Source organism: Oncorhynchus tshawytscha, linkage group LG29 (genome assembly GCF_018296145.1).
Source record: "Oncorhynchus tshawytscha isolate Ot180627B linkage group LG29, Otsh_v2.0, whole genome shotgun sequence".
NCBI classification, from domain to species: domain Eukaryota; kingdom Metazoa; phylum Chordata; class Actinopteri; order Salmoniformes; family Salmonidae; genus Oncorhynchus; species Oncorhynchus tshawytscha.
Genome location: NC_056457.1, coordinates 4,167,130 through 4,191,792, shown reverse-complemented (window position 1 = coordinate 4,191,792; position 24,663 = coordinate 4,167,130). Strand labels below are relative to the sequence as shown.

The 24,663-nt window shown below is 44.1% G+C and overlaps 1 protein-coding gene across 1 annotated transcript in view; it reads left to right on the top strand.

The window, feature by feature from the left end:
- Window positions 1-24,663, top strand: part of LOC112228031 (cadherin-12-like) — a 207,040-nt gene that overhangs the window by 165,037 nt on the left and 17,340 nt on the right. Inside the window, exons 7-9 of the mRNA XM_024393152.2 lie at window positions 3,007-3,260; window positions 15,893-16,029; window positions 20,018-20,139. Coding sequence (XP_024248920.1) covers window positions 3,007-3,260; window positions 15,893-16,029; window positions 20,018-20,139 — 513 coding nt within the window. The remainder of the gene's footprint in view (window positions 1-3,006; window positions 3,261-15,892; window positions 16,030-20,017; window positions 20,140-24,663) is intronic.

The window sequence follows — 24,663 nt, the reverse complement described above, 5'->3', positions numbered from 1 at the left end:
GGAGATGGAGTGCCATATCGCTCCAGGTCTCCAGTGAGAGTGTGTCTAATGAGGCCTACTGTAGACCTTCTGCTTCCCACCTCTCCTCTCAACCTCCCTCCACCTGTGCCTGTATTTCAGCTGAGTTATGCATTGCAGTGTAGTGCAGGCTGTGTAGTGTGTGTGTGTGTGTTGTGTGTATGAGGTATAAGGTAAGGGAACAGCCTTTATTTGAATGAAATTGATCCCCAACATGAACATACAAATACCTATGCGTGATAAAAGCATGTAAATAGACATATACTGTACTTTAGATCTAAGGTGACCTTTTAAAAGCTAGCAACTCATTTACCTTAACATATTTGCAATGATCAGGTGTCTGATTGGGAGGCCATTTGAATGTATTACGTGCCGTTCACTTTTACAAGTGTTGTGTAAACTGTAGCTATAGGCACCCTGCTCCTCTGTATTCATTTATTGCTGAGAGCGATTCAAAGTAATAGAGTGCATTTCCTGTTTAGAGAGAGTTGCTGAGCTGAGCCCAGTCAGTTGCATCTGGCTCACTGTAATCAAACCAGTCACAGTGGATGATGGTCAATGATTGCTCTCAAATTGGCTCCCGTTCACACATACAGCAGCATTTTATTTTTATCAGACACCTGTAATAGTTCTGAGGCCACTGTAGGCTATCATGGAGATATTCCTGTGTGTCCCAAATGGCTCCCTATTCCCTACGTAGTGCACTACTTTTGACCAGAGCCCTATGGGCACTATGTGGAAAAAAGGGGGGCATTTGGGACGAAACCATGGCGAGGCAGTTATAGTACCATGAAGATGGATGGTAGTCATTTACCGGGGTTGTGTCTTTGCATTACCTTGCTACATTCACCGTGTCTGATTGCTCATAGAAAATGTATCACGTTAAATTCACAGCTTCTTCCCCTTGCTTGCGGCCTCTTCAAACACAAACATTTTCTCTCAGCTATTACCAGATGTTTTTACTTGTTGGCACAATAAGGGGATTTTGTTGCCAGTGTTGGTGCAATAGTGGCTGTGTGTTAGTAATTTTGAAGTACACAGAAACAAATGTCTCTCATGTGACACAAGACTAGTGGAGTCTGACCACCAGGCTCTGTCTGTGAGTGAGTGCGGTTGTGGTAACACATGAGTGGATAGTGTGTGTGTGTGTGTGCATGCTTGTGTGTGTGTGTGTGTATATTTCTGTGTGTGTGTGTGTGTGTATATATTTCTGTGTGTGTGTGTGTGTATATATTTCTGTGTGTGTGTGTGTGTGTTGGTACATATCTCTGTGTGCTTATATGTATGCGTGTGTTTGTGTAAATATGTACGTGATTGACTGGCCGTCACACCTGCGATTCCAGGAGATAGGTAGTGGTGCGTACATGGTTGTCACCGCTAGTGGATGTTTACGTCGCAGCTGCAGACACAGCGTGGTTACTGATGGTTACGGATGCAACCCTGCGCTCCAGCTAATTGACCCAATCAGAGATGTCACAGACATAGGAGGGAGAACACTTTAAATCAACACTTTAAGAGAGCTTTCATGCATCAGTGAATGCTCTTGAACCCACCAACTACAGCAGCTCGACTTTATTGCATGGAGTGAAATCCATTGAGGATGTGCAAAACATTGAGTGGGTGTAACTAAACATGCATTATTGCAATTTCACCTTTGGTAGCCCTTTCTACTCACACCCCTTGTCATTACATATACGGGCTGGAAATGTCAGATTCAGTCATTGATAATCACCTAAATTGGAATGCAGTGGCTGTACAGTAACATGCTATACATGCATGATGTCAGAGCTCAGGTTCTTCGCTTCACAGCGTTGTATGGGTTTTGACTGATAGCCGCCATTAAAAACTTCAGCACCTCGTGCAACAAGCAGATGCGCCCATCCCTCATGAAAATTGGGCTACTTTTGCACATTTGTTGTTGTCTGAGTGAGGGAAATGCTGTAAATTGAGAGGAGTCGTTGTGTTCTGAAAGATGAGACATAGAGGATTATAATAAATGCCACTTTGATGTCATACAAGCAAACCACACACCCATGAGTACAAATGTGAATTGAACATTTCCCTGTTTGAAAAGTCATGTCATATACAGTATCAACATTTATGATCACTATATTTGATCCACCGTTACAAGGACGACATGCATTATACCCTGGGTTGTCCTGAACAGAATGAGCCTGTTTGTCGTATTGTGAAGACAGTTAGCTGGGGAACGCGCTCTTGAATGCACTCATGACTCCATTCTATGCACACCAAAATGTATCTGAATGATGTTTGAAAGCCTAACACTATAAGATCATATTTTATAACATAGCCATGTTGGCAGTAGAGTACACTTTCAAATGATGCCCACCTGACCCAGATTGTGATTTATAAAGGAATGTTTTTGGATTTTGTAAACAAAAACAGTCAGTGTGATGGTGGGGATGCAAGGCTGTGTTCTAAACAAAAACTACTAAAGTGTGCTTGCTTCAGTTCCTCAATGGTAAAGCTAGGAGAGCTAAAAGAAAGCACCTTATAGTTGAAGGCTCTTTCCTTGAGTCATAAAAGTGCATTGAAATGACTTAGGAACTGTGCACAGTTCGGAGAGGTGTGTGGCCACTTGGAGACACCAGTTAGGACCCCTCACTCCAACACTGTAATCATTTTTTCTTACCTACTCCAAAATGTCTATTAATATTATTATTATGTTACAGAATGCATCCAGAGTATATTCTTATTTTGTGAATAGTAGGTCTACAGCAAATGTAAAATGCACATAAAATAATCAGTGCAATGTTTGGATTAAGTCTTGTGTCAGGTGAAATGTTGTGTCCTCACCTTTGGTCTGATCATTACTCCATGATCTCCAAAGTCTTCTCTTTGAATTGCTACAATGGTCATGCATATGCTTTGTAGGGTTATTCTGTTAGAAACATCTACACTTGGCCCTATCCATGCGTGTAAGGTGTTGAAGTCAACACACCTAATCATTTATTTTCTTTCCATCAGCCACTGGACTACGAAACGAAGAAGGCCTACACCTTCAAGGTAGATGCATCCAACGCCCACCTGGACCCACGGTTCCACAGCTTAGGGGCCTTTAAAGACACGGCCACAGTGAAGATTAACGTCCTGGATGTAGATGAGTCTCCAGTGTTCACTAAGCCCTCCTATGAGATGGATGTGTACGAGGACTCACCTGTAGGTGACATCATCGGAGCAGTCACCGCCCAGGATCTGGATGCTAGCAACAGCCCTGTCAGGTAAAGTAAAAACTGTTATGGTTTAGGGAATATCATGAGCAGCTAGAAGACCTTGGGAGGCACTGTAAGATCTTTGTTCCAGGTCTACACCAACCTGATTCAACACCAGAAAGCCCAAACTCTCTTTATCTCTAGCAGACTACCTCTAACTAGCAGCAGTCCTGTCAAGTAAAGTTACAACTTTTATTATGGTTTAAGAAATAGGATGAGTAACTATAAGACCTTGGGTGGAGCTGTAACACTCTGTTCATTACTCCTCAGCCTGGGGTACTCCCATTTTGCAACTTACAGACTTTTGTTCGAGCTGAACAATACTAACCAGATTTAACTACTCAACTAACAATAAAGCCCAAACAGGGCTGGGTAGGTTACTTTCTAATTGCAATCTGTTACAGTTACAAGTGACCTATCAATAAAGTAACTTTTGGATTACCAGAACTCAGTAATATTATTACTTTCAGTTACTTTTAGATTACTCTCCCCTTAAGAGCCATTAGAAGAACACAAAAAAAATATTACCAGTTGATCAACATCTTTTGCAGGATAAATCAATGTTAGAAGTTAACACAGCTGGCAATAAATGGAGGTTTTACCTCATGGGTTGGTTATGTAGGCTTTTTCTAACCCATTGCTTTCTACTACAGATAATACAATTAGGCTTCGTTGGTGACACTTTGATATCTCAATAATTTGCAGCTGTTTAAGTCTATAAAAAGTGTGTGAGTTTGAGCATGTGTTTGTTAGGCTTATGTTAATTTTTTTCAACTGCACTCGTGATCTTCTTGAAATAAACTCATTTTTGACAGTATAATACCACAGAAGAGTTTAGACGGGAGGAACTCTATAACTGCGATCCACACTATGCAGCTGTTGCAAGAGCGCATTTTATACTGGCTGTCCACTGGTCACAAAAACAATGATTGATTAGTATCTTAAACTTCTTCAATTCAACCATTGTTTTTGTGACCAGTGGACAGCCAGTATAAAATGCGCTCTTGCAACAGCTGCATAGTGTGGATTGCAGCTATGGATCGCAGCTGTCGCAGCTATGCAATTGGGTTAAAATACATATATACACTACCATTCAAAAGTTTGGGGTCACGTAGAAATGTCCCCAATTTTTTTGTCCATTAAAAGAACATCAAATTGATCAGAAATACAGTATAGACATTGTTAATGTTGTAAATGACTATTGTAGCTGGAAACGGCAGATTTTTTATGGAATATCTGCATAGGCGTACAGAGGCCTATCTTTAGAGGCCAACCATCACTCCTGTGTTCCAATGGCACGTTGAAGAGGCGACTCCGGGATGCTGGTCTTCTTGGCAGAGTTTCTCTATTCTGTGTTTGTGTTCTTTTGCCCATATTAATCTTTTATTTATATTGGCCAGTCTGAGATATGGCTTTTTCTTTGCAACTCTGCCATGAAGGCCAGCATCCCTTAGTTGCCTCTTCACTGTTGACGTTGAGACTAGTGTTTTGTGTGTACTATTTAATGAAGCTGCCAGTTGAGGACTGGCGTCTGTTTCTCAAACTAGACACTAATGTACTTGCCCTCTTGCTCAGCTGTGCACCGGGGCCTCCCACTCCTCTTTCTATTCTGGTTAGAGCCATTTTATGCTGTTCTGTGAAGGGAGTAGTACACAGCATTGTACGAGATCTTCAGTTTCTTTGCAATTTCTCGCATGGAATAGCATTCATTTCTCAGAACAAGAATAGACTGACGAGTTTCATAGAAATTGCTTTGTTTATAGCCATTTTGAGCCTGTAATCGAACCCACAAATGCTGATTGTAATACTCCGGGTGTCGTGGGTGTGGAGTCAAACGCAGGAGACAGAGAGTATAATGCTGTGCTCTTTAATTGCACCAATGCACCACAGGGTACTCACAATAATAACGGACCCAAAACACAGGGAATGAAAAATGACTACTGAAAAATGCACGACCAGGAACTAACACGTTCCTCTACTACAGAGCCGAAGGTTACAATGAATAATCCCGCACGACAACCAGGCGGGCCGGCTGTCTAATAAAGACAAACTAATCATCACAAACAGGTGCTACCAATAAACATACAAGGAGGGGGAGGAAAGACAATCAGTGGCAGCTAATAGGCCGGTGACGACGACCGCCACCCGACCGGGAAGGGAAACCACCCTCGGTCGGACTCGTGACAGTACCCCCCGACACGCGGCTCCCGCAGCGCGCCAACACCGGCCTCGAGGTCGCCCTGGAGGACGAGGTGCAGGGCGATCCGGATGGAGGCGATGGAAATCCTTCAACATGGATGGATCCAAGATGTTCCCCACCGGTACCCAGCACCTCTCCTCTGGACCGTACCCCTCCCAGTCCACGAGGTACTGCAGGCCCCTCACCCGGCATCTTGAGTCCAGAATGGCCCGGATCGTATACGCCGGGGACCCCTCGATGTCCAGAGGGGGGGAGGGACCTCCGGCACCTCACTGTCCTGCAGGGGACAGCTACCACCGGCCAGAGGAGAGACACATGAAACAAGGGGTTAATACGATAATAGGAAGGGAGTTGTAATCGATAACACACCTCGTTTATTCTCCTCAGGACTTTAAAGGGCCCTATACACTGCGGACACAGCTTTCGGCAGGGCAAGCGGAAGGGTAGGTTTCGGGTCGAGAGCCAGACCCTGTCCCCCGGTACAAACATGGGGGCCTCACTGCGGTGGTGGTCAGCACTCCTCTTCTGCCATCCACTCGCTTGTAGTAGAGATTCCTGGATGGCCCTCCAGGTCTCCTTGGAGCGCTGTACCCATTCCTCCACCGCAGGAGCCTCGGTCTGGCTCAGATGCCATGGTGCCAGGACCAGCTGGTACGCCAACACACACTGAAAAGGGGACACGTTAGTAGAGGAGTGGCGTAGTGAGTTCTGGGCCATTTCAGCCCAGGGAATGTATCGTGCCCACTCCCCCGGCCGATCTTGGCAATACGACCGCAGAAACCTACCCACCTCCTGGTTCACTCTCTCCACCTGCCCATTACTCTCGGGGTGATAACCGGAGGTCAGGCTGACAGAGACCCCCAAACGCTCCATGAAAGCCCTCCATACCTGAGACGTGAATTGGGGGCCCCGATCAGAAACGATGTCCTCCGGCACCCCGTAGTGCCGAAAGACATGGGTGAAAAATGCCTCCGCAGTCTGTAGGGCTGTAGGGATACCGGGCAACGGGATTAGATGGCAGGACTTAGAGAACCGATCCACAATCACTAGAACCGTGGTGTTCCCCTGAGACGGCGGAAGATCGGTCATGAAATCTACGGATAGATGTGACCATGGCCGCTGTGGAACGGGGAGGGGTTGTAATTTCCCTCTAGGAAGGTGCCTAGGAGCCTTACTCTGGGTGCACACCGAACAGGAGGAGACAACCCTTAACGTCCTTAGCCAAAGTAGGCCACCAATACCTCCCCTGAAGGCTCCCTGCTGTCCTCGTCACCCCAGGGTGACCCGAGGAGGGTAGGACATGAGCCCACCGAATCAGTTTGTCCCGAACACCAAGCGGCACGTACCTTCGTCCCGCCGGACACTGAGGCGGCGCAGGTTCCGCCCGTAACGCCCGCTCAATGTCCGCGTCCACCTCCCATACCACTGGTGCTACCAGCTTTGAGGCGGGAAGGATGGTGGATCCATCCTCCGTGTCGTAAAGGCGGGACAGTGCGTCAGCCTTGACGTTCTGGGAGCCCAGTCTATAAGACAAAGTAAATCGGAACCGGGTGAAGAATATGGCCCACCTTGCCTGACGTGGGTTATGTCTCCTAGCTGCCCGAATATACTCCAGATTCTGCTGGTCAGTCCAGATGAGAAAGGGGTGCTTAGCCCCCTCAAGCCAGTGTCTCCACACTTTCAGAGCTCTAACCACCGCTAGCAACTCCCGGTCCCCCACATCATAGTTACGCTCTGATGGGCTGAGCTTCCTTGAGAAGAAAGCGCAGGGGCGGAGTTTTGGTGGCGTACCCGAGCGCTGTGATAGCACGGCACCCACCCCAGCCTCGGACGCGTCCACCTCCACTATGAATGCTAGAGAGGGGTCCGGATGTGCCAACACGGGTGCATCAGTGAACAGCGCCTTCAACTTGTTGAATGCTCCGTCCGCCTCTGCTGACCACTGCAACCGCACCGGGCCCCCCTTCAGCAGTGAGGTAATGGGAGCCGCTATCTGGCCAAAACCCCGGATAAACCTCCGGTAGTAGTTGGCAAAACCCAAAAACCGCTGCACCTCCTTTACCGTGGTCGGAGTCGGCCAATTACGCACGGCCCTAATGCGGTCGCCCTCCATCACCACCCCGAGGTGGAAATGCGATAACCCAGAAAAGAGAGAGAACGTTTAGAGAACACGCATTTCTCAGCCATGACGTATAGGTCATGCTCCAGCAGTCTACCAAGCACCTTGCGTACCAGAGACACATGCGCGGGGTAAGTGGCCGAGTAGATCAGAATGTCATCGATATAAACAACCACTCCCTGCCCACACAGGTCCCTGAGAATCTCGTCTACAAAGGATTGAAAAATGGCTGGAGCATTCTTGAACCCATACGGCATGACGAGGTGCTCATAGTGGCCTGATGTGGTACTAAATGCGGTTTTCCACTCGTCTCCCTTCCAAATACGCACCAGACTATACGCGCTCCTGAGATCCAGTTTTGTGAAGAACTGAGCTCCGTGGAATGATTCCACCGCCGTAGCGATGAGAGGTAGAGGGTAACTATACCCCACTGTGATGGCGTTTAGACCTCTATAATCAATACACGGACGCAAACCTCCCTCCTTTTTCCTCACAAAAAAGAACCTCGAGGAGACGGGTGAGATGGATGGCCGAATGTACCCCTGTCCCAGCGACTCCATGACATATGTATCCATTGCCAATGTCTCCTCCTGGGACAACGGGTACACGTGACTCTTGGGAAGCGCAGCGTTTACCTGGAGATCTATCGTACAATCCCTTCCTGGTCGATAAGGTGGTAATTTAGTCGCTTTCACTTTACTGAAAGCGATTGCCAAATCGGCATACTCGGGTGGAATTCACACAGTGGAACCCTGGTCTGGACTCTCCACCGACGTGGCACCGATGGAAACTCCCAAACACCTTCCAGAACACTCCTCTGACCACCCCTGGAGAACCCCCTGTCTCCACGAAATTTTAGGATTGTGCCGGGCCAGCCAGGGACCCCCAGCACCACTGGAAACGCAGGCGAATCAATAATAAAAAGACTGATGCAGGGGAATCATAGGGAGCGCATCACCATGTCCAGTGGGACCGTGGTCTCCCTGACCATCCCTGACCCTAATGGCCGGCTATCTAGGGAGTGCATGGGAAAGGGAGAATCTATCGGCACAAGCGGAACCCCTAACTTAAGGGCGAGTCCGCGATCCATAAAGTTCCCAGCTGCACCTGAATCGACTAGCGCCCTATGCTGGGAAGAGGGAAAAAAAGTGAAGGAAAAAATTTAAGACAAACATGTGGCCAACAAGGGGTTCTGGGTGAGTTTGATGCTGACTCACCTGGGGTGATCGAGAAGCGTTCCGCCTGCCATTTCTACTCCCAGACGGACCCCCAGCACCGATCAGACGTGTGTCCTCTCCGACCACAGTTGGTGCAGGGAAGGCCTCCTCCTCCGGTACCCCTCGGCACAGCCCCACCCAACTCCATCGGAATGGGAGCGGAGGGGCTGGGTGGTGGAACGCACAGGACCCTCTCCGAACACCCGCGGGCAGCCAGCAGATTGACATGTCTATTCGACTGGACAATCAGCTCATCCAGTGACAGAGCGGTGTCCCGACACGCTAACTCCCTGCGGACGTCCTCCCGGAGACTACACCTGTAGTGGTCAATAAGGGCCCTGTCATTCCACCCAGATCCTGCTGCCAAGGTCCGGAACTCCAGCGCGTAATCCTGGGCGCACCTCCTCTCCTGCCTGAGATGAAATAGTCGTTCTCCCACCGCTCGGCCGTCTGGAGGGTGATCAAACACTATCATAAGCACTTGGTAGCGTCAGACGGAGGGTGCTGGAGTCGGGAGATGGGGAGTCCGGAGCCGGGGGTGCCGAAGGTGGAGGCCACTCCTCTCCCATCGGTCCATTCTCTCCATTACTTGATCCATCGCGGATCCGATCCGATGGAGGATGGTGGTGTGGTGGAGAACCCGTTCCTCCATCGATGGGAGAGGGTTGGCTGCTGCTCCTGCTGACTCCAATTTTTCGGTGCAGGATTCTGTAATACTCCGGGTGTCGTGGGTGTGGAGTCAAACGCAGGAGACAGAGAGTACAATGCTCCATCGATGGGAGAGGGTTGGCTGCTGCTCCTGCTGACTCAATTTTTCGGTGCAGGATTCTGTAATACTCCGGGTGTCGTGGGTGTGGAGTCAAACGCAGGAGACAGAGAGTACAATGCTGTGCTCTTTAATTGCACCAACACACCACAGGGTGCTCACAATAATAACGGCCCCAAAACACAGGGAATGAAAAATGACTACTGAAAAATGCACGACCAGGAACTAACACGTTCCTCTACTACAGAGCCGAAGGTTACAATGAATAATCCCGCACGACAACCAGGCGGGCCGGCTGTCTAATAAAGACAAACTAATCATCACAAACAGGTGCTACCAATAAACATACAAGGAGGGGGAGGAAAGACAATCAGTGGCAGCTAATAGGCCGGTGACGACGACCGCCACCCGACCGGGAAGGGAAACCACCCTCGGTCGGACTCGTGACACTGATGCTCCAGATACTCAACTAGTCTAAAGAAGGCCAGTTTTATTGCTTCTTTAATCAGTTGAACAGTTTTCAGCTGTGCTAACATAATTGCAAGCAGGCATTCTGATGATCAAGTTGCCTTTTAAGATTTTAAAATTAGATTAGCTAACACAACATGCCATTGGAACACAGGAGTGATGGTTGCTGATAATGGGCCTCTGTACGCCTGTGTAGATATTCCATTAAAAATCAGCCGTTTCCAGCTACAATACTCATTTACAACATTAACAATGTCTACTGTCACACCCTGACCATAGTTTGCTTTGTATGTTTTTATGTTTCGGTTGGTCAGGGTGTGAGCATTCTATGTTACATGTCTAGTTTGTCTAGTTCTATGTTTGGCCTGATATGGTTCTCAGAGGCAGGTGTTCGTCATTGTCTCTGATTGGGAACCATATTTAGGTAGCCTGTTTGGTGTTGGGTTTTGTGGGTGATTGTCCTTAGTGTCTTGATGTCCTTGTTCTGTGTGTATGTGCACCAGTATTAGGCTTTTTCGGTTTTCGTTACGTTTATTGTTTTGTAGTGTTTGTATTTAGATTTGTGTTACTTCAGTTTAATAAACATGGATCGCAATCTACACGCCGCATTTTGGTCCGACTCTCTTTCCCATACAGAAAACTGTTACAGAATCACCCACCACAACAGGACCAAGCGGCGTGGTAACGGGCAACAGCAACAGCGGCGTAAAGAGGAATGGACATGGGACGAGGTATTGGATGGCAAGGGTTGCTACACCTGGGAGGAGATCCTGGCGGGAAAGGATCGCCTTCCATGGGAACAGGTGGAGGCAGCTAGGAGAGCAGAAGCAGACGGAGAGAGGAGCCGGCGATATGAGGGAACAGGGCTGGCAAGGAAGCCCGAGAGGCAGCCCCAAAAATTTCTTGGGGAGGGGCACACAGGAAGTGTGGCGAAGCCAGGTAGGAGACCTGCGCCAACTTCCTGTGCTTACCGGGGGGCTGGAGAGACCGGACGGGCACCGTGTTATGCTGTGAAGCGCACGGTGTCCCCAGTGCGGGTGCATAGCCCGGTGCGGTACATTCCAGCTCCGCGTATCGGCCGGGCTAGAGTGAGCATTGAGCCAAGTGCCATGAAGCCGGCTCTACGCATCTGGTCTCCAGTGCGTCTCCTTGGGACGGCTTACATGGCACCAGCCTTGCGCACGGTGTCCCTGGTTCGCCTGCATAGCCCAGTGCGGGCTATTCCACCTCGCCGCACTGGCAGGGCGACCGGGACCATTCAACCGGTTAAGGTTGGGCAGGCTCAGTGCTCAAGAGCTCCAGTGCGCCTGCACGGTCCGGTCTATCCGTCACCACCTCCACGCACCAGCCCTCCGGTAGCAGCCCCCCGCACCAGGCTGTCTCTCCGGTCCATCCTTACAGGGACTCCCTCCTCTCCAGCGCTGCCGGAGTCTCCCGCCTCTCCGGCGCCACCAGAGACTTCCTCCTCTCCAGCGCCGCCTGAGCCGCCCGTCTGCCCAGCCCCGCCAGTCTGCCAGGGGCCGCCAGTGCCGCCCGTCAGCCAGGGGCCGCCAGTGCCGCCCGTCAGCCAGGGGCCGCCAGTCAGCCAGGGGCCGCCAGTCAGCCCCTCTGTCCCGAGCAGCCGCCCCTCTGTCCCGAGCAGCCGCCCCTCTGTCCCGAGCAGCCGCCCCTCTGTCCCGAGCAGCCGCCCCTCTGTCCCGAGCAGCCGCCCCTCTGTCCCGAGCAGCCGCCCCTCTGTCCCGAGCAGCCGCCCCTCTGTCCCGAGCAGCCGCCCCTCTGTCCCGAGCAGCCGCCCCTCTGTCCCGAGCAGCCGCCCCTCTGTCCATTGAGAAGAGTTGCCATGGTGAGGAGGCCACGGAAGCGGACAAGGTGGGGGACTAAGACTACGGTGAAGTGGGGGCCACGTCCAGCACCAGAGCCGCCACCGCGGACAGATGCCCACCCAGACCCTCCCCTATAGGTTCAGGTTTTGCGGCCGGAGTCCGCACCTTGGGGGGAGGGGTACTGTCACACCCTGACCATAGTTTGCTTTGTATGTTTCTATGTTTTGGTTGGTCAGGGTGTGAGCTGGGTGGGCATTCTGTTACATGTCTAGTTTGTCTAGTTCTATGTTTGGCCTGATATGGTTCTCAATCAGAGGCAGGTGTTCGTCATTGTCTCTGATTGGGAAACATATTTAGGTAGCCTGTTTGGTGTTGGGTTTTGTGGGTGATTGTCCTTAGTGTCTTGATGTCCTTGTTCTGTGTGTATGTGCACCAGTATTAGGCTTTTTCAGTTTGTTACGTTTATTGTTTTGTAGTGTTTGTATTTAGATTCGTGTTACTTCAGTTTAATATACATGGATCGCAATCTACACGCCGCATTTTGGTCCGACTCTCTTTCCCATACAGAAAACCGTTACATCTACACTGTATTTCTTATCAATTTGATGTTATTTTAATGGACACAAAAATGGCTTTTCTTTAAAAACAATTACATTTCGAAGTGACCCCAAACTTTTGAACAGTAGTGTACATTTGTGAATAGCCATCCACAACAATCCCAATCCGTAAGGCGCAACAAGCTAAATGATAGCTCATTGAATCACACTGCTGCTCTATGTAAATAATAAGTGATATCCGTTTTGCCCGTATAGGCTACACCACTGCTATCGCCCTAACCTCGAAGTGTTTATTGAAATTGGATCATCTTTGGATGTCATCAGCAGTCAAACCATTGAAAGACATGGCTTGGACTGTAGCTTACAAAATACTATTCCTGTTATTTTCCTCTGATCCATCAAATGCATTTGGTGTGTCTGACTTGTGGTCATATTCCTTCAGGCGGAATAAAAAAGTTGTGCCTTTTTTCAATGCTGCTTTGAACTTCATTGAAAAGGATTACAGTGATTAAAAAAAATCAAAAAAGGTTTTATCAGGTACATATAACAGGTTACATGTATGTGGTACTCCCCAACCCTGAGTCCAAACACTCTCTAGCTCTCTCGCTCGGTTTCTTGCAAATAGCATTTCAAATAAAAATCTTAGCACAGAGAGTACAGTAGAAGACAATTGAGTGTCTCGTGCACAGATGGAAACAGTGCATTGTTAAAAAATGTATGAGGGGTATTTTGCTTTTTAGTCTTATTTCTGTTCAGACAGATTGCTTTTAGTTCTACAGTGATGATTTTCAAGGATGTACTCTTCAGTGGTTGCACAAGACACAAATGGAAAAAAATAGCCTGTTGCATCCAAGAAAGTATTTGTTTTAATATGAATATTTAATCTCGTAAAATACAATAGAATAGGCGAGGTAAAGATTTGTAGAACAAAAAGCCTTTGCGTTGTTTTGATTTTTCACTTTGTCGAGTGTGTTTAATTATTCAGAAACTCCAAAGTTGACATTGTTCGTTTTCATTGTTCGTTGTCAGAAAAGAACTCCAAAACAATAGTACCAATGACTTATCATGCATAGCGAATCACAATTTTAGAGTTTCGCCTCCACAAACTCCCACTATTCTGTGGTGCATTACCAAGTTATATTTAACTGAAGGGAAGAGCAAGCATGAAAACTGCATTTTATCATTACTCCAACCATCAACTGAAAGTTCAGATGACTGAGGGATTTGTGCAACCTTTTCTGACATGACCAGAGATCACGGACATCTGAAAGCATTGTGAAAGGAAGTGGTGCAGCATCCAGTGCCCCACCTTGGCTTGTAAACTCTCAGCCTCCATCACAAGAAAGGCCTTCATGGCTTTCTCAATAGTGGCTTGATAGAGGCGAACATTCGCTCTAACCACTAGGCTACCCTGCCGCCCCAACTGCTCTTGTTTGAGGCTCAGGACGTACATAAATGCCAATGGGTTGAACAGAGAAGGTTTTGCAGTTCACAGTGAACACTGCATAGATGTGCTGAATTCAGTGCTATATCACTCTCAAATCACCAGTGTGATGCTGAACTATAAAATGTGCTATCCGTGGTCCTGAACAGTGTCTAGAGCTGTTCATGTTGCTCAATAGCGAGTTGAGCTGTCCAGGTGCTGAAAAGTAGACTGACACACTGGAGTCTATCAGTGGCTTTTCATTGCAGTGAAATTGTCAGCTTTGCTTATTTTTGTTCACTCAGTCATTCCATTGACAGACTACAAACTTATGTTAGATACTCACAATTAAGTATTTATGAAAGCTGTTGGCGTGTTTTTTATTGATAAGGTTTTCTTTATTAAAATGGGACTGGAGCATAATGGCTCCTGAGTGGTGCAGCAGTCTAAGCCTCTCAATCTCAGTGCTAGAGGTGTCACTACAGACCCTGGTTTGATCCCGGGCGGTATCACAACCGGCCGTCCCATAAGGCGGCGCACAATTGGCCCAGTGTCGTATGTGTTAGGAGAGTGTTTGGCCGAGGTAGGCTGTAATGGTAAAATAAGATTTTGTTCTTAACTGACTTGCGTAGTTCAAATCAAACTATTTGTCACATGAACCGAATACAACACGTCTCTAGACCTTGCCGTGAAATGCTTACTTACAAGACCAACAGTGCAGAGTTAAGAAAATATTTAACAAATAAACTAAAGTAAAAAACAAATAAAGAATAATAAATAGTTAAATAAAGGTTAAATAAAAAATAAAAACAAATGATTATTAGCATTTTTCCAAAGTTAATTTTTCTTGTAAAATGCAATATTAAATTCATATCAAATTCAAGACTGGTGGTGTCTTTTGGAAACATGATATATATTCCCTTTGAAGTAAGTAATGCCATATTTGCACACTAACAATTACAAAGGATATCTCAAAAGTAGCATTTCAGAAGGGAGATTGTTTAAAAAAAAAGACAGGTTGAGATTCAACTAGAAAAATATGGTCATGCCCTAAGGATGAATTTACAAGCATTCTTTCCTTTGAACCAGTGATCAGAGTTCTAGTGTAATATTCATCAAAGAAAGTAGGCCTAACACTGAACGGTTCTGGCTAGATCAAGTCTACTTCAAGGCTTTCAACTAAACAGGGTTAAAGAGAGTGCTAGGATAATTGGGTGTTTGACTATAAAACATGTTATCTGGTTAGAACAGGTTCTGCACGTATCAGACATGATGAGAAACAGATATGAAAATTCAGGCCAAACTGCCTTTTTACAAGCTGTTGGAGAACTGTGCTACCAATATATAACATTACTAAGCACAGTATAGCGCCATACAAAGAGTACCAAGTTTACAGAAATAATATTTGAGAAAGACATTGTTTAGGTCCAAGTCGATCACGTTGCAATAACCGGAAGACAAATCATTGGCTGAACATATCAATTTTGCCATGCAGCAACATCAATAACAAATGCCTCTTTAGGAATTAACAAATGCCTCTTCAATAACTAACAAAAGCCTCTTTGGTTTAAAAACGATACGTTGATCAGCTTGCATCTTTGTGGTAACGTTGTGTAGCCTACATCTTAATGATGATGCTGCTTTCAGTGGTCCTTAACCCTTATTGAAAGTACATGTCTAGAGCAATGTTTCTTTAAAAGACTGTGCATGTTGTGGACTCTATTTGTGTCACTCTAAATAAAATATTTAGTCAGCATAACCAAGACACATGCGCCACCATTACTCAATTGTTGATGTATGCGGTTTACCACAGCCCATTTTGTGGAAATGCCCTCAGTGTATGAGTAATAAACATTACCTCTCTGCCTCTCAAATGGAACCCTATTCCTTATATAGTGCATTACATTTGACCAGGGCCCATAGGGAGACATAGGGAATATGGTGCAGTTTGGGATGCAATCCCTGGCTGAATATATTACACCTAATTCTATACATTTGCCCATGGGGGAAATGAATTCCTTGGTACCCTCGTGTGGGAAATTGCCTAATTTACCAAATGTTTTATTAGGTATTCCATTGACTGGAAGAGTGACCTGGACAGCTACTTTGACATTGATCCAGTGGAGGGAACGATTTCCACAAACGAACTACTGGACAGAGAACACATCGCCCAGCATAATATCACCATTGTAGCCACCAAACTTAGTAAGTATGTGACAACAGATAGATCACGATTCATGCAGGTATCACTGCCGCCTTTGTCTTTTGAAATCTGTGTGACAGATTTAAGATGGTTTCAATCAAGTCAATAGTCCATCTCACTTTGTTTGAGTTGTTTATTGGCAACCGTAAAGCATGATGGCTCCCCCGGAGCTTGTTCGATCAGGACATTATTTCCTCTGGCCGTACCCACCTTAACTGTCTCTGAAACTCTCTCTCTGTCCGTCTCTTCATTCTTTACCCTCTCTACCTTTTAATGCTCTACCTTAAATGTTTTTAACTGCCTTCCAATTCAAGGTTTCTTATTCATGATATTTTAAAGAGATTCTCTGGTACTTTTGTATATTTTTTAGCCAGTAGATGTGAAAGTAGAGTTCACGAGCCAAAAATGATCGCCAACAAATTGCGTACTACGTCACATACTGTATGGGCAGATATGTGCATCGCATCATTGCTCTCTCACTCTGCTGTGTATGCATCTTGCTAGATGTCACTCAAATGGCGGGTGGCTGAAAATCATTGGATGAAACTCGAATTGCTTGGGTAATTGCTAGGGGGCTGGCCCATGTGGGGAAAAATGGAGGGAAAACGGTGCCATACAGCTTCCAGAAAACATGATCTTTTAAACTAGGAATGTCGTGGCTTATTGAGGTAAAACATTAATTCTGAAAATAGATTTGGCATAAATGAACTACACACTGACACATCCAGCCCAAAGCGGGAGGTTTAAAAAAAGACTTACTTGTCTGCAAAGTTCCAGAGCATGTCTTTAAGATCAAAATGTTCTTGCTTGAATGATCTTATGTTGACAATGAAGAAAGTCTGTTTTCAGTCACGTCACAAAAAAAGAGGTATATATATATATATTAATGATGGAGAGCCCTGCAGTGTTGATTTAAGAGTTAATTTACACTCACTGTGAATTTAAGACCTGCCATCAGACTAATTATATATTTTTATGAAGAAAAGTGGAGTAAATTTCCAAATAAATAAGCAAATCCATCGTCATCAAGTCATAAAATCTGCTAAGAGCCATCAAAGTCATTATCTGGGAGGCAGGCTGGTGCTCAATCAAAATTATCCACGCTGTATATTCATTCGAAAGGACTGTAAAATAAGGGCCATTAAAAGTTGAGCTGCTTTTATCGCCTTGGAAACTGGCATTAGTCACTTCGCGGTGGGTGGCGATGAAATTCTAATTTATGTTTCTGGAGTCATTGGAGTAATGGAGGGATGGAGTGGTGGGGGGGTGGAGTGATGGAGAGGTGGATGGAGAGATATGGGTGGGGGAATGTGGGGGTGATGGAGGCTCAGCCATCATACTCAACATGTGAATCAGCGATTGGGGCTTATGGGATATCCTTTTTGCACACATACCTCTCACATCCCTCCATCCTCCTTTACCCCGTTCACCTGTCAGACTCAAAATACAACATACCTGGTGAAGACGGCATTTTGCTCTCAGTCTTTCAATGCTTCACATGCCGAATAAGCCATGGAAGCTGTATCAACATTTCTGGAGTAGCCTTTCCACTGGCATCTCCACTGCAGCCCTTGTTTGTTTTTGTTGCCTTGACGAACTTGCCGTAAACCCTACACCACTTTTGTGAAAAAGTATTTGGGTCGGACCCCAGCGTCTCCACAATCTCTCTCCATGAATTGGCATGCTGGTCTTAATATTATGCATGGCTAGAATTGTAGAGGTGCAGGTACTTCTGCACCTCCTCGTCAATCAATGCTTGAAGTTGTCGTTCATAATATTAAATGCACACTGAGTTTCAGGCTGAATCATGAAGAAACTTGCCTACCCCTACAGTTGACCAATCATGGACAAAGGGGCGTAGACTTCGGCTCCTGAACATCGGTTGTCCTTGATTTTTTTTTAAATGGCCTGCCTGAACAAAGTCCAAAACGAACAAAAGCATCACTCTTCCGAACTGTTTCAGCTGGGAAGATTCAGGCACCTTTATTCCCCTCACTAACACACCTACATCCACCTAGCTTTCCCCTCTGAGGGCCTAAATTCCTAGAGAGGCCGTTTACTTGTGAGCGGAATACACTTGTGTCCAGTGTTTATAGGAAATGTAACGGTGTTGGATGCTATAGAATGCCTGGACACTTGGTGTCCATTATAGATAAACCTGGGCTCTCTCTGGGATTACAGTTTTGTATCTCCAAACATTTGACTTTAGATCAGTTGTGAGACCTTAGAGCCTGACAGAGCGTTTTACAGTGGCTCCTGTAATGGCCGGTATGGGCCCTGTGTGATTCTTTGTAGATGTGTGTCTGTCTGCTATGTTTTGTAATGTTCCCACTATGTGGATTAAAATCTGATTGGAGACCAAACATGCATAAGGGGCTCACAGTGATAAAATTATTACAGTACCAATCAAAAGTTTGGACACACCTACTCATTCAAGGGTTTTTCTTTATTTTACTATTTTCTACATTGTAGAATAATAGTGAAAACATCAAAACTATGAAATAACACATGGAATCATGTAGTAACCAAAAAAGTGTTAAACAAATCCTAATATATTTTTTATTTGAGATCCTTCAAAGTAGCCAACCTTTGCCTTGATGACAGCTTTGCACGCTCTTCGCATCCCAGGACACCAATCCCATAGAGGTTAAAGGAAAATATTTGTATATATTTGACATATTTTATGTTTATCTGACATGATATAATGGAATGTGCTAAAAACTAATGTACACATAAATAACTGCATTTCTATAGCTTCCACAATATTATTTACACTGAGAACCAAGATGGAGGCGCAATGGATTCAACACAGTGCCCCCTATATACCATCTAGTGTATATAAATCATTGGATAGGTTGAGGTTTCCCCCCTTGCAGTTTCATGAATGATATAAATACCATTTAGTGACCTATTTGATTATGAACACAGTCTATAATACAATAGGTCTACAACTCTTCATTCCTGGAAGGACACAATGCACCTTTCATAGAAAATAGTTCCTCATTGTTCTGCGTCAGAGGGCCAAGAGAAAACCAGAGGACCTTCAGATACAATATCACAGAGAGGGAGAAGACAGAGAGAGAGAGAGAGAGAGAGAGAGAGAGAGAGAGAGAGAGAGAGAGAGAGAGAGAGAGAGAGAGAGAGAGAGACAGATGCGCAATGTCCAACATTTCTGCCAGAGGAGTATCAGTGTTAGGGGTGGCGATCAGTGCGGAAAGCAGCAAATCCCGTACTCAGTGTCATTTTTTTCTGTGAGGAAGATTGCTTTTTCCATCAAGGTCGCACACAGGTCTCTGGCTGAGCCCTAGCTGCATCTTCAATTCCCTGTGGAGGGGAGGAGGGCCATCCACTGCTCCCTTCCCTATAAGCCTGCACTGCAAAGCATAGCCTACCCCCCCACTTCAAATCCATAAAGTTTACCTTCACTTCTGCCTCTGAATACAAAGAAGACATTTCCCCCTTGTGCCATAGCTGTATAGAAATATTGTTTCAAAAGCAGAGATTCCGGTAACTGCTCCTCTAGGGAGTTTCGGCAATGTCATTAATATGTGACTTGCATTTCAACAGCAGTTTAAGCTGGAGCCCATAGCAGAAGTCTGAGGGAGAATAGTTTGCGCAATCTGTATACAACTAATGGGTAGAACCAAGTATAGCTATAAACGTTCTATCATACTGTGTTTATTGTTCATGGAATATAGTCTTCTGTTTTTAGAATACTGAAAGAACAGATTTATTTCAAGGTATTGACTTTGTATTTATTCTCCAATACATGGATACTTTTGAGGCATCTGAGAATCCTAAGACTGCAGTGCATTATACAACCACATGATGTCAGGGTTGTATAATCAATAGGGAATTGTATAATCTAACACTCTGTTTTCCCTCTTCTTACACTAACTAACCCATAGGCAAGCACAATGAAACTCATTAACTAGAAGCATTTGTAATTGTTATGCTCATTGTTGTTTGTTGTGTGATTTTACTCCTCAGATAGCCCAGTGCTGACTAGTAGAGTGGCTGTCACCATTCATGTACTGGATGTCAATGAATTTTCCCCTGAACTAGCCATCCCTTACGAGAGCTTTGTGTGTGAAAATGCCAAAGTAGGCCAGGTAAGTGTGTGTGTGTGTGTGTGTGTGTGTGTGTATATGAGTCCCAAAGGCTATGTCCCAAATGGCACCATATGTACTGCACTACTTTTGACCAGGGCCTACAGCGGTACAAAGAACCATTAACAATTAATATTCAGCTGTGTGCAATATGCTTTAAATGTTTTATTTAAAACCAAATAAATCATATAAAACAAAAGCTCATTGCCATGCATATCACTGGTATCATTGTATCAGAGTTTTGCATAATGCTAAAACCATCTGCTTTATTTCAGCTAATGGAGGGGTTGGGCATGCTTTGTTCATCAGCAAGCAAGTGTACATTCAGATGATTTATTTGGATGCAGGGGAGTCTCTGCATGTGCACATTGTAAACCACCCGTGCCTACAAATTAGCATATTAGCAAACATCTACATGCAGTTAGTGTGCCGACAGAGAGTTCCTTTGGGGATTTACCAAATAGCTAGAAAGACCTTTCCGTCACACACCAAAGATGCATTATCCTTACTTCCCACTGGGTACAAACTGGTTGAATCAATGTTGTTTCAAAGTAATTTGTCAACAAATTGTGATGTGGACTCTACTTAGATATTACATATGGATTTCAAAAAAGACAACGTGAACTGTGTTGAGGGTAAAATTTCAACCACAGTATCATGTCAACATGGTAACTAAATTTCAATCTAGAAAAGCCTTGTATGAAATATATTTAATTTGTACTTTTAGAACAACATCAGATCTTTAACATTATATCCACTTTCAGAAAAATAACAGTAGGCTGGGCAGCACCTTCTACTGGAGAATTGATATATCTACAGTTACCCTTTGGTCTCCCATCCAGGGATTTAACCAAGCCCGGCTTAGCTATGATATCACTGACTATGACCGATGTGCTATAGTGAGAAGGATTGTTGAGAGTTCACTTAAAAATGAAATAGATTCACTATTGCTATTGAAGTCATTCCAAAGGGTAGGTTTAACAGAGCAAATTACATGTGACCATACTTTATCACTCATGTATCATCAATGATAGTATTTAGACCAATGTAGCACTAAGAATGTCATCAACACCTATTGCTTCAATTCAACCTAAACCTAAAAATAGATAATCCAATAGGGTTTCAAGCTCTGGTTGATTTCAAATGTAATGATATTTAGTGATGTTGAATTGTGTTTGTCAACGCAACCAAATATCAACATTTGCAGGAGATGTATCTTCTGCTTGGATAGTTCCATCTGTGCCACTGGCTATAATTCCAGTTTTTCTACCAATGAATAATTTAAATGTTGGATTCAAGTCTCCATTTCAACCAAAAATCGGAGTTAAAGAATAGGACTAAATCATATAATGTTTAATACATTTAAAGTTTGATTTGATTTAGTCTTTAACTTATATTTGTAGTTGGAGACATGAATCCAACATATCAATTATTCATTTGTAGACAGACTGGAATTAAAGCAGGCTAAGTCAGTGGCACAGATGGAACTATCAACAACGAAGACACATTTCCTTGAAATGTTGATATTTTGCTGATTTGACAACCAAACACAATTCTAAATCATTTTTGAATTACACTAAATAGCCTATTAACTTGTCAACAAGTTAACAAATGATATGTTGGATTCATATCTCCAACTCAACCAAAAATACAAGTTTAAAGAATGGGATTAAGCCAGTGGCTCAGCTGAAACTATCCAAGCAGTAGATACATCTCCTTTAAATGTTTCTACTTCGTTGAGTTGTTAACCAAACACAATTAAATAATATAGCTGCAAGCATCATCAGGCATCATCAGGACAAATTATGAACATTGCCCTAGGATAAACTACTTACGCATTCCTTACCATGATTACCAATTAGCAGAACTAAAAATCATACAGATCATGCAATACTAATTTATTGTATTTTGGACAATTTTTTATGACGTTGGCTACGTTAAAACAGAACCGCTGGACAGATAGTCACCAAATGTAGTATATAGCATCTATAGATGCACATCGTAAAACAATATGACAACTATGAGCCAAATAAGCTTGCATTAATGTGTTCCTGTCAAGCAGTGCCATGTGACCATACTTTACAGGTTAGCTAGATATATATCCCTGAGCATATGTGCCAAATTTCATTATTCTGAGTCTAACATGTGCCCGTTATAGCACCACAGTATGGTTGATCTGAATGTGCTTTGATATGTAGAGTCTTGTTTGGTACATGTGTATAAAGTTGTTACAATACAAATATCCGTGTCAGAGTTATATGTATTTATGAACAAGACCACGCCCACGTCAATGTTTATTGGTCAGTAGTGGCCATGTTGAATCTCAAACTGCATTGATCACTTGCACCACATACTTTCAATGTATTCTGAACTGCAATCAAGGTAATTTGGTTCCACTATTAGATGAAGCACAGTGATAACACATTCATCTGTTGTATAAATAAACATATCTGAAATTCTATTCCCATTTGAACTTTGCTGTGCTTTTCAATGATTAAAAGTACAGTGAGACATTTGGGTGACAACCAGAATTCTGACATTTTTTCCATTGGATTTTGGTTGTGCTTTTAGATGGCTGAAAGCATTGTGATTATACATTGGAAATTAAACACACTGAGTGGGTGACTATAGGTTAGAATTTCATTGATCAATGTCTCAACCAAGTATTACCCAATTATCCACATTGAAATGATGTGGTGTGCAGAGTGGGTTATGCCTTGCTCAATGAACCTTTATTTTAATGATATATTAGTTACACATTTTTCAGATCTGGTGATTACCACTTCTAATCTTGACCTCAACCCTACAACATTAGATCTAACTATTTTCTGGAACTCTAGTATTAACCATCGCCAAGATGTACACTTAACTTAACATTCTTCTCCCTCAGAGAATAATATCCGTTTGGCTCCATGCTTTCCATACTACTACTTTTAACAGGAAGATTCCGCCAGCTGTTACTCACAGCTGGTTGGTGATAAAGAATTGCAGGTCTTCTCTTGTAAGAGCCATCATACCCTTCGATGAATAGCCCCCCTCAAATTGCCTGCCAAAGAACAGACAAAGCACTTACAGTGCAGTACAGGTATTCTGAAGCAAATCACACTGTGCAGCAGCAATGTATGTAGTTCTGTCTTTGAGCAGTTCTTGTCTATTGATGTTCTGTATTATGTCATTCTGTATTATGTTTCATGTTTTTTATGGACCCCAGGAAGAGTAGCTGCTGCTTTTGCAACAGCTAATGGGGATCCTAATAAAATACCAAATACCAAACTCCCCTGAACAGTAAACCAGGGATGTAATTCAGGTGAGAAAAACAAGAGATACATATTTCCATTTGAAAGCAGCAAGGAAGGCTATGCAGAAGGCATACAATATGACTTCTTTAAACAGAGATGTTTGCCTTAGGACATACAACAATTTCAGGTGTAGGCAATGCAGGATAAAGGTTCTGTTCCTTCACAGCTAATGGACTGTGACAAACACGCTGTTTGTGTATTCTCTGTGAAAAGGATTAAAAAGAGAAATTAAAAAAATCTCTATTATCAAAAACACAATTACATGTATCTGAATGCATTCTAAAATTAAGAGGGTAGAGTTTAGTGAAGCAAGGGGCTATCATCCCAAACTGAAGCCACACAGAGGAGAGCAGAGTAGATTAGGGAAGAGGAGTGTTTCGAGGCGAGGCAAGTAGAAGTGAAGAGAGGATGAGAGACGAGGCTAAACAACCTCCCATTGAGATCATAGCCCTGTGCATTGATCGACTGTGACAGGAATCCATTACCCCCTGTTGCCCTTAGACAAGTAAAACACAACATAATTAGAACATGTGCATCTAGAAACAATGTTTAATTAATTTTCTCTTATGGATATGTCCCTGTTCAGGTCACACAAATGTATAGATCGCTTTGTGTCCAGGTTTTGGCCATTACACGGTGACGGTGATAATAAAACAAGGCTTTATTGTTGCAAAGATTTAGAGAAATAAAAATTGCATTCTTAATTTGATTTCAATTGTTTCTGTTGAATGAGGCATAGTGAGTCTATGATTCATTGTGTGTTCATGGGAGTGGTCAGGGGAATACAGTATGTTCACTCTGAGAAAAGGCTGCAGGGGGCATGTTTTTAATATTGTTGCCAGTCAAAGAAATATGTAGAGAAAAACTCCTTAATATAACTTTATGAGTCACATAACTTAAAGTACAACCTAATGTCCCAACAGTGTGAGTGTATTGTATATAAAATAACTAGAAAAATATAAAACTACCTCTGTATATTAAAATTCCAAATGCATTTTGCAGCCGAGAACAAATCATTACTATTTCTCCCTCAAGAACATTTAAGGTAAATTAAAACCTGTTTCTTATACACAGAAACTAGGACAATCGCAAAACAGATTATTTGATGTGTTGGTAACTATCTACCTAAATATTTGTCGGAATGTTTCAATGAATCATCATCATCATTAGTAAAAAATATTCTTAAAGCGCACCTGTGATCCAACCTTTAATTAGTGGCTTTGTTTTC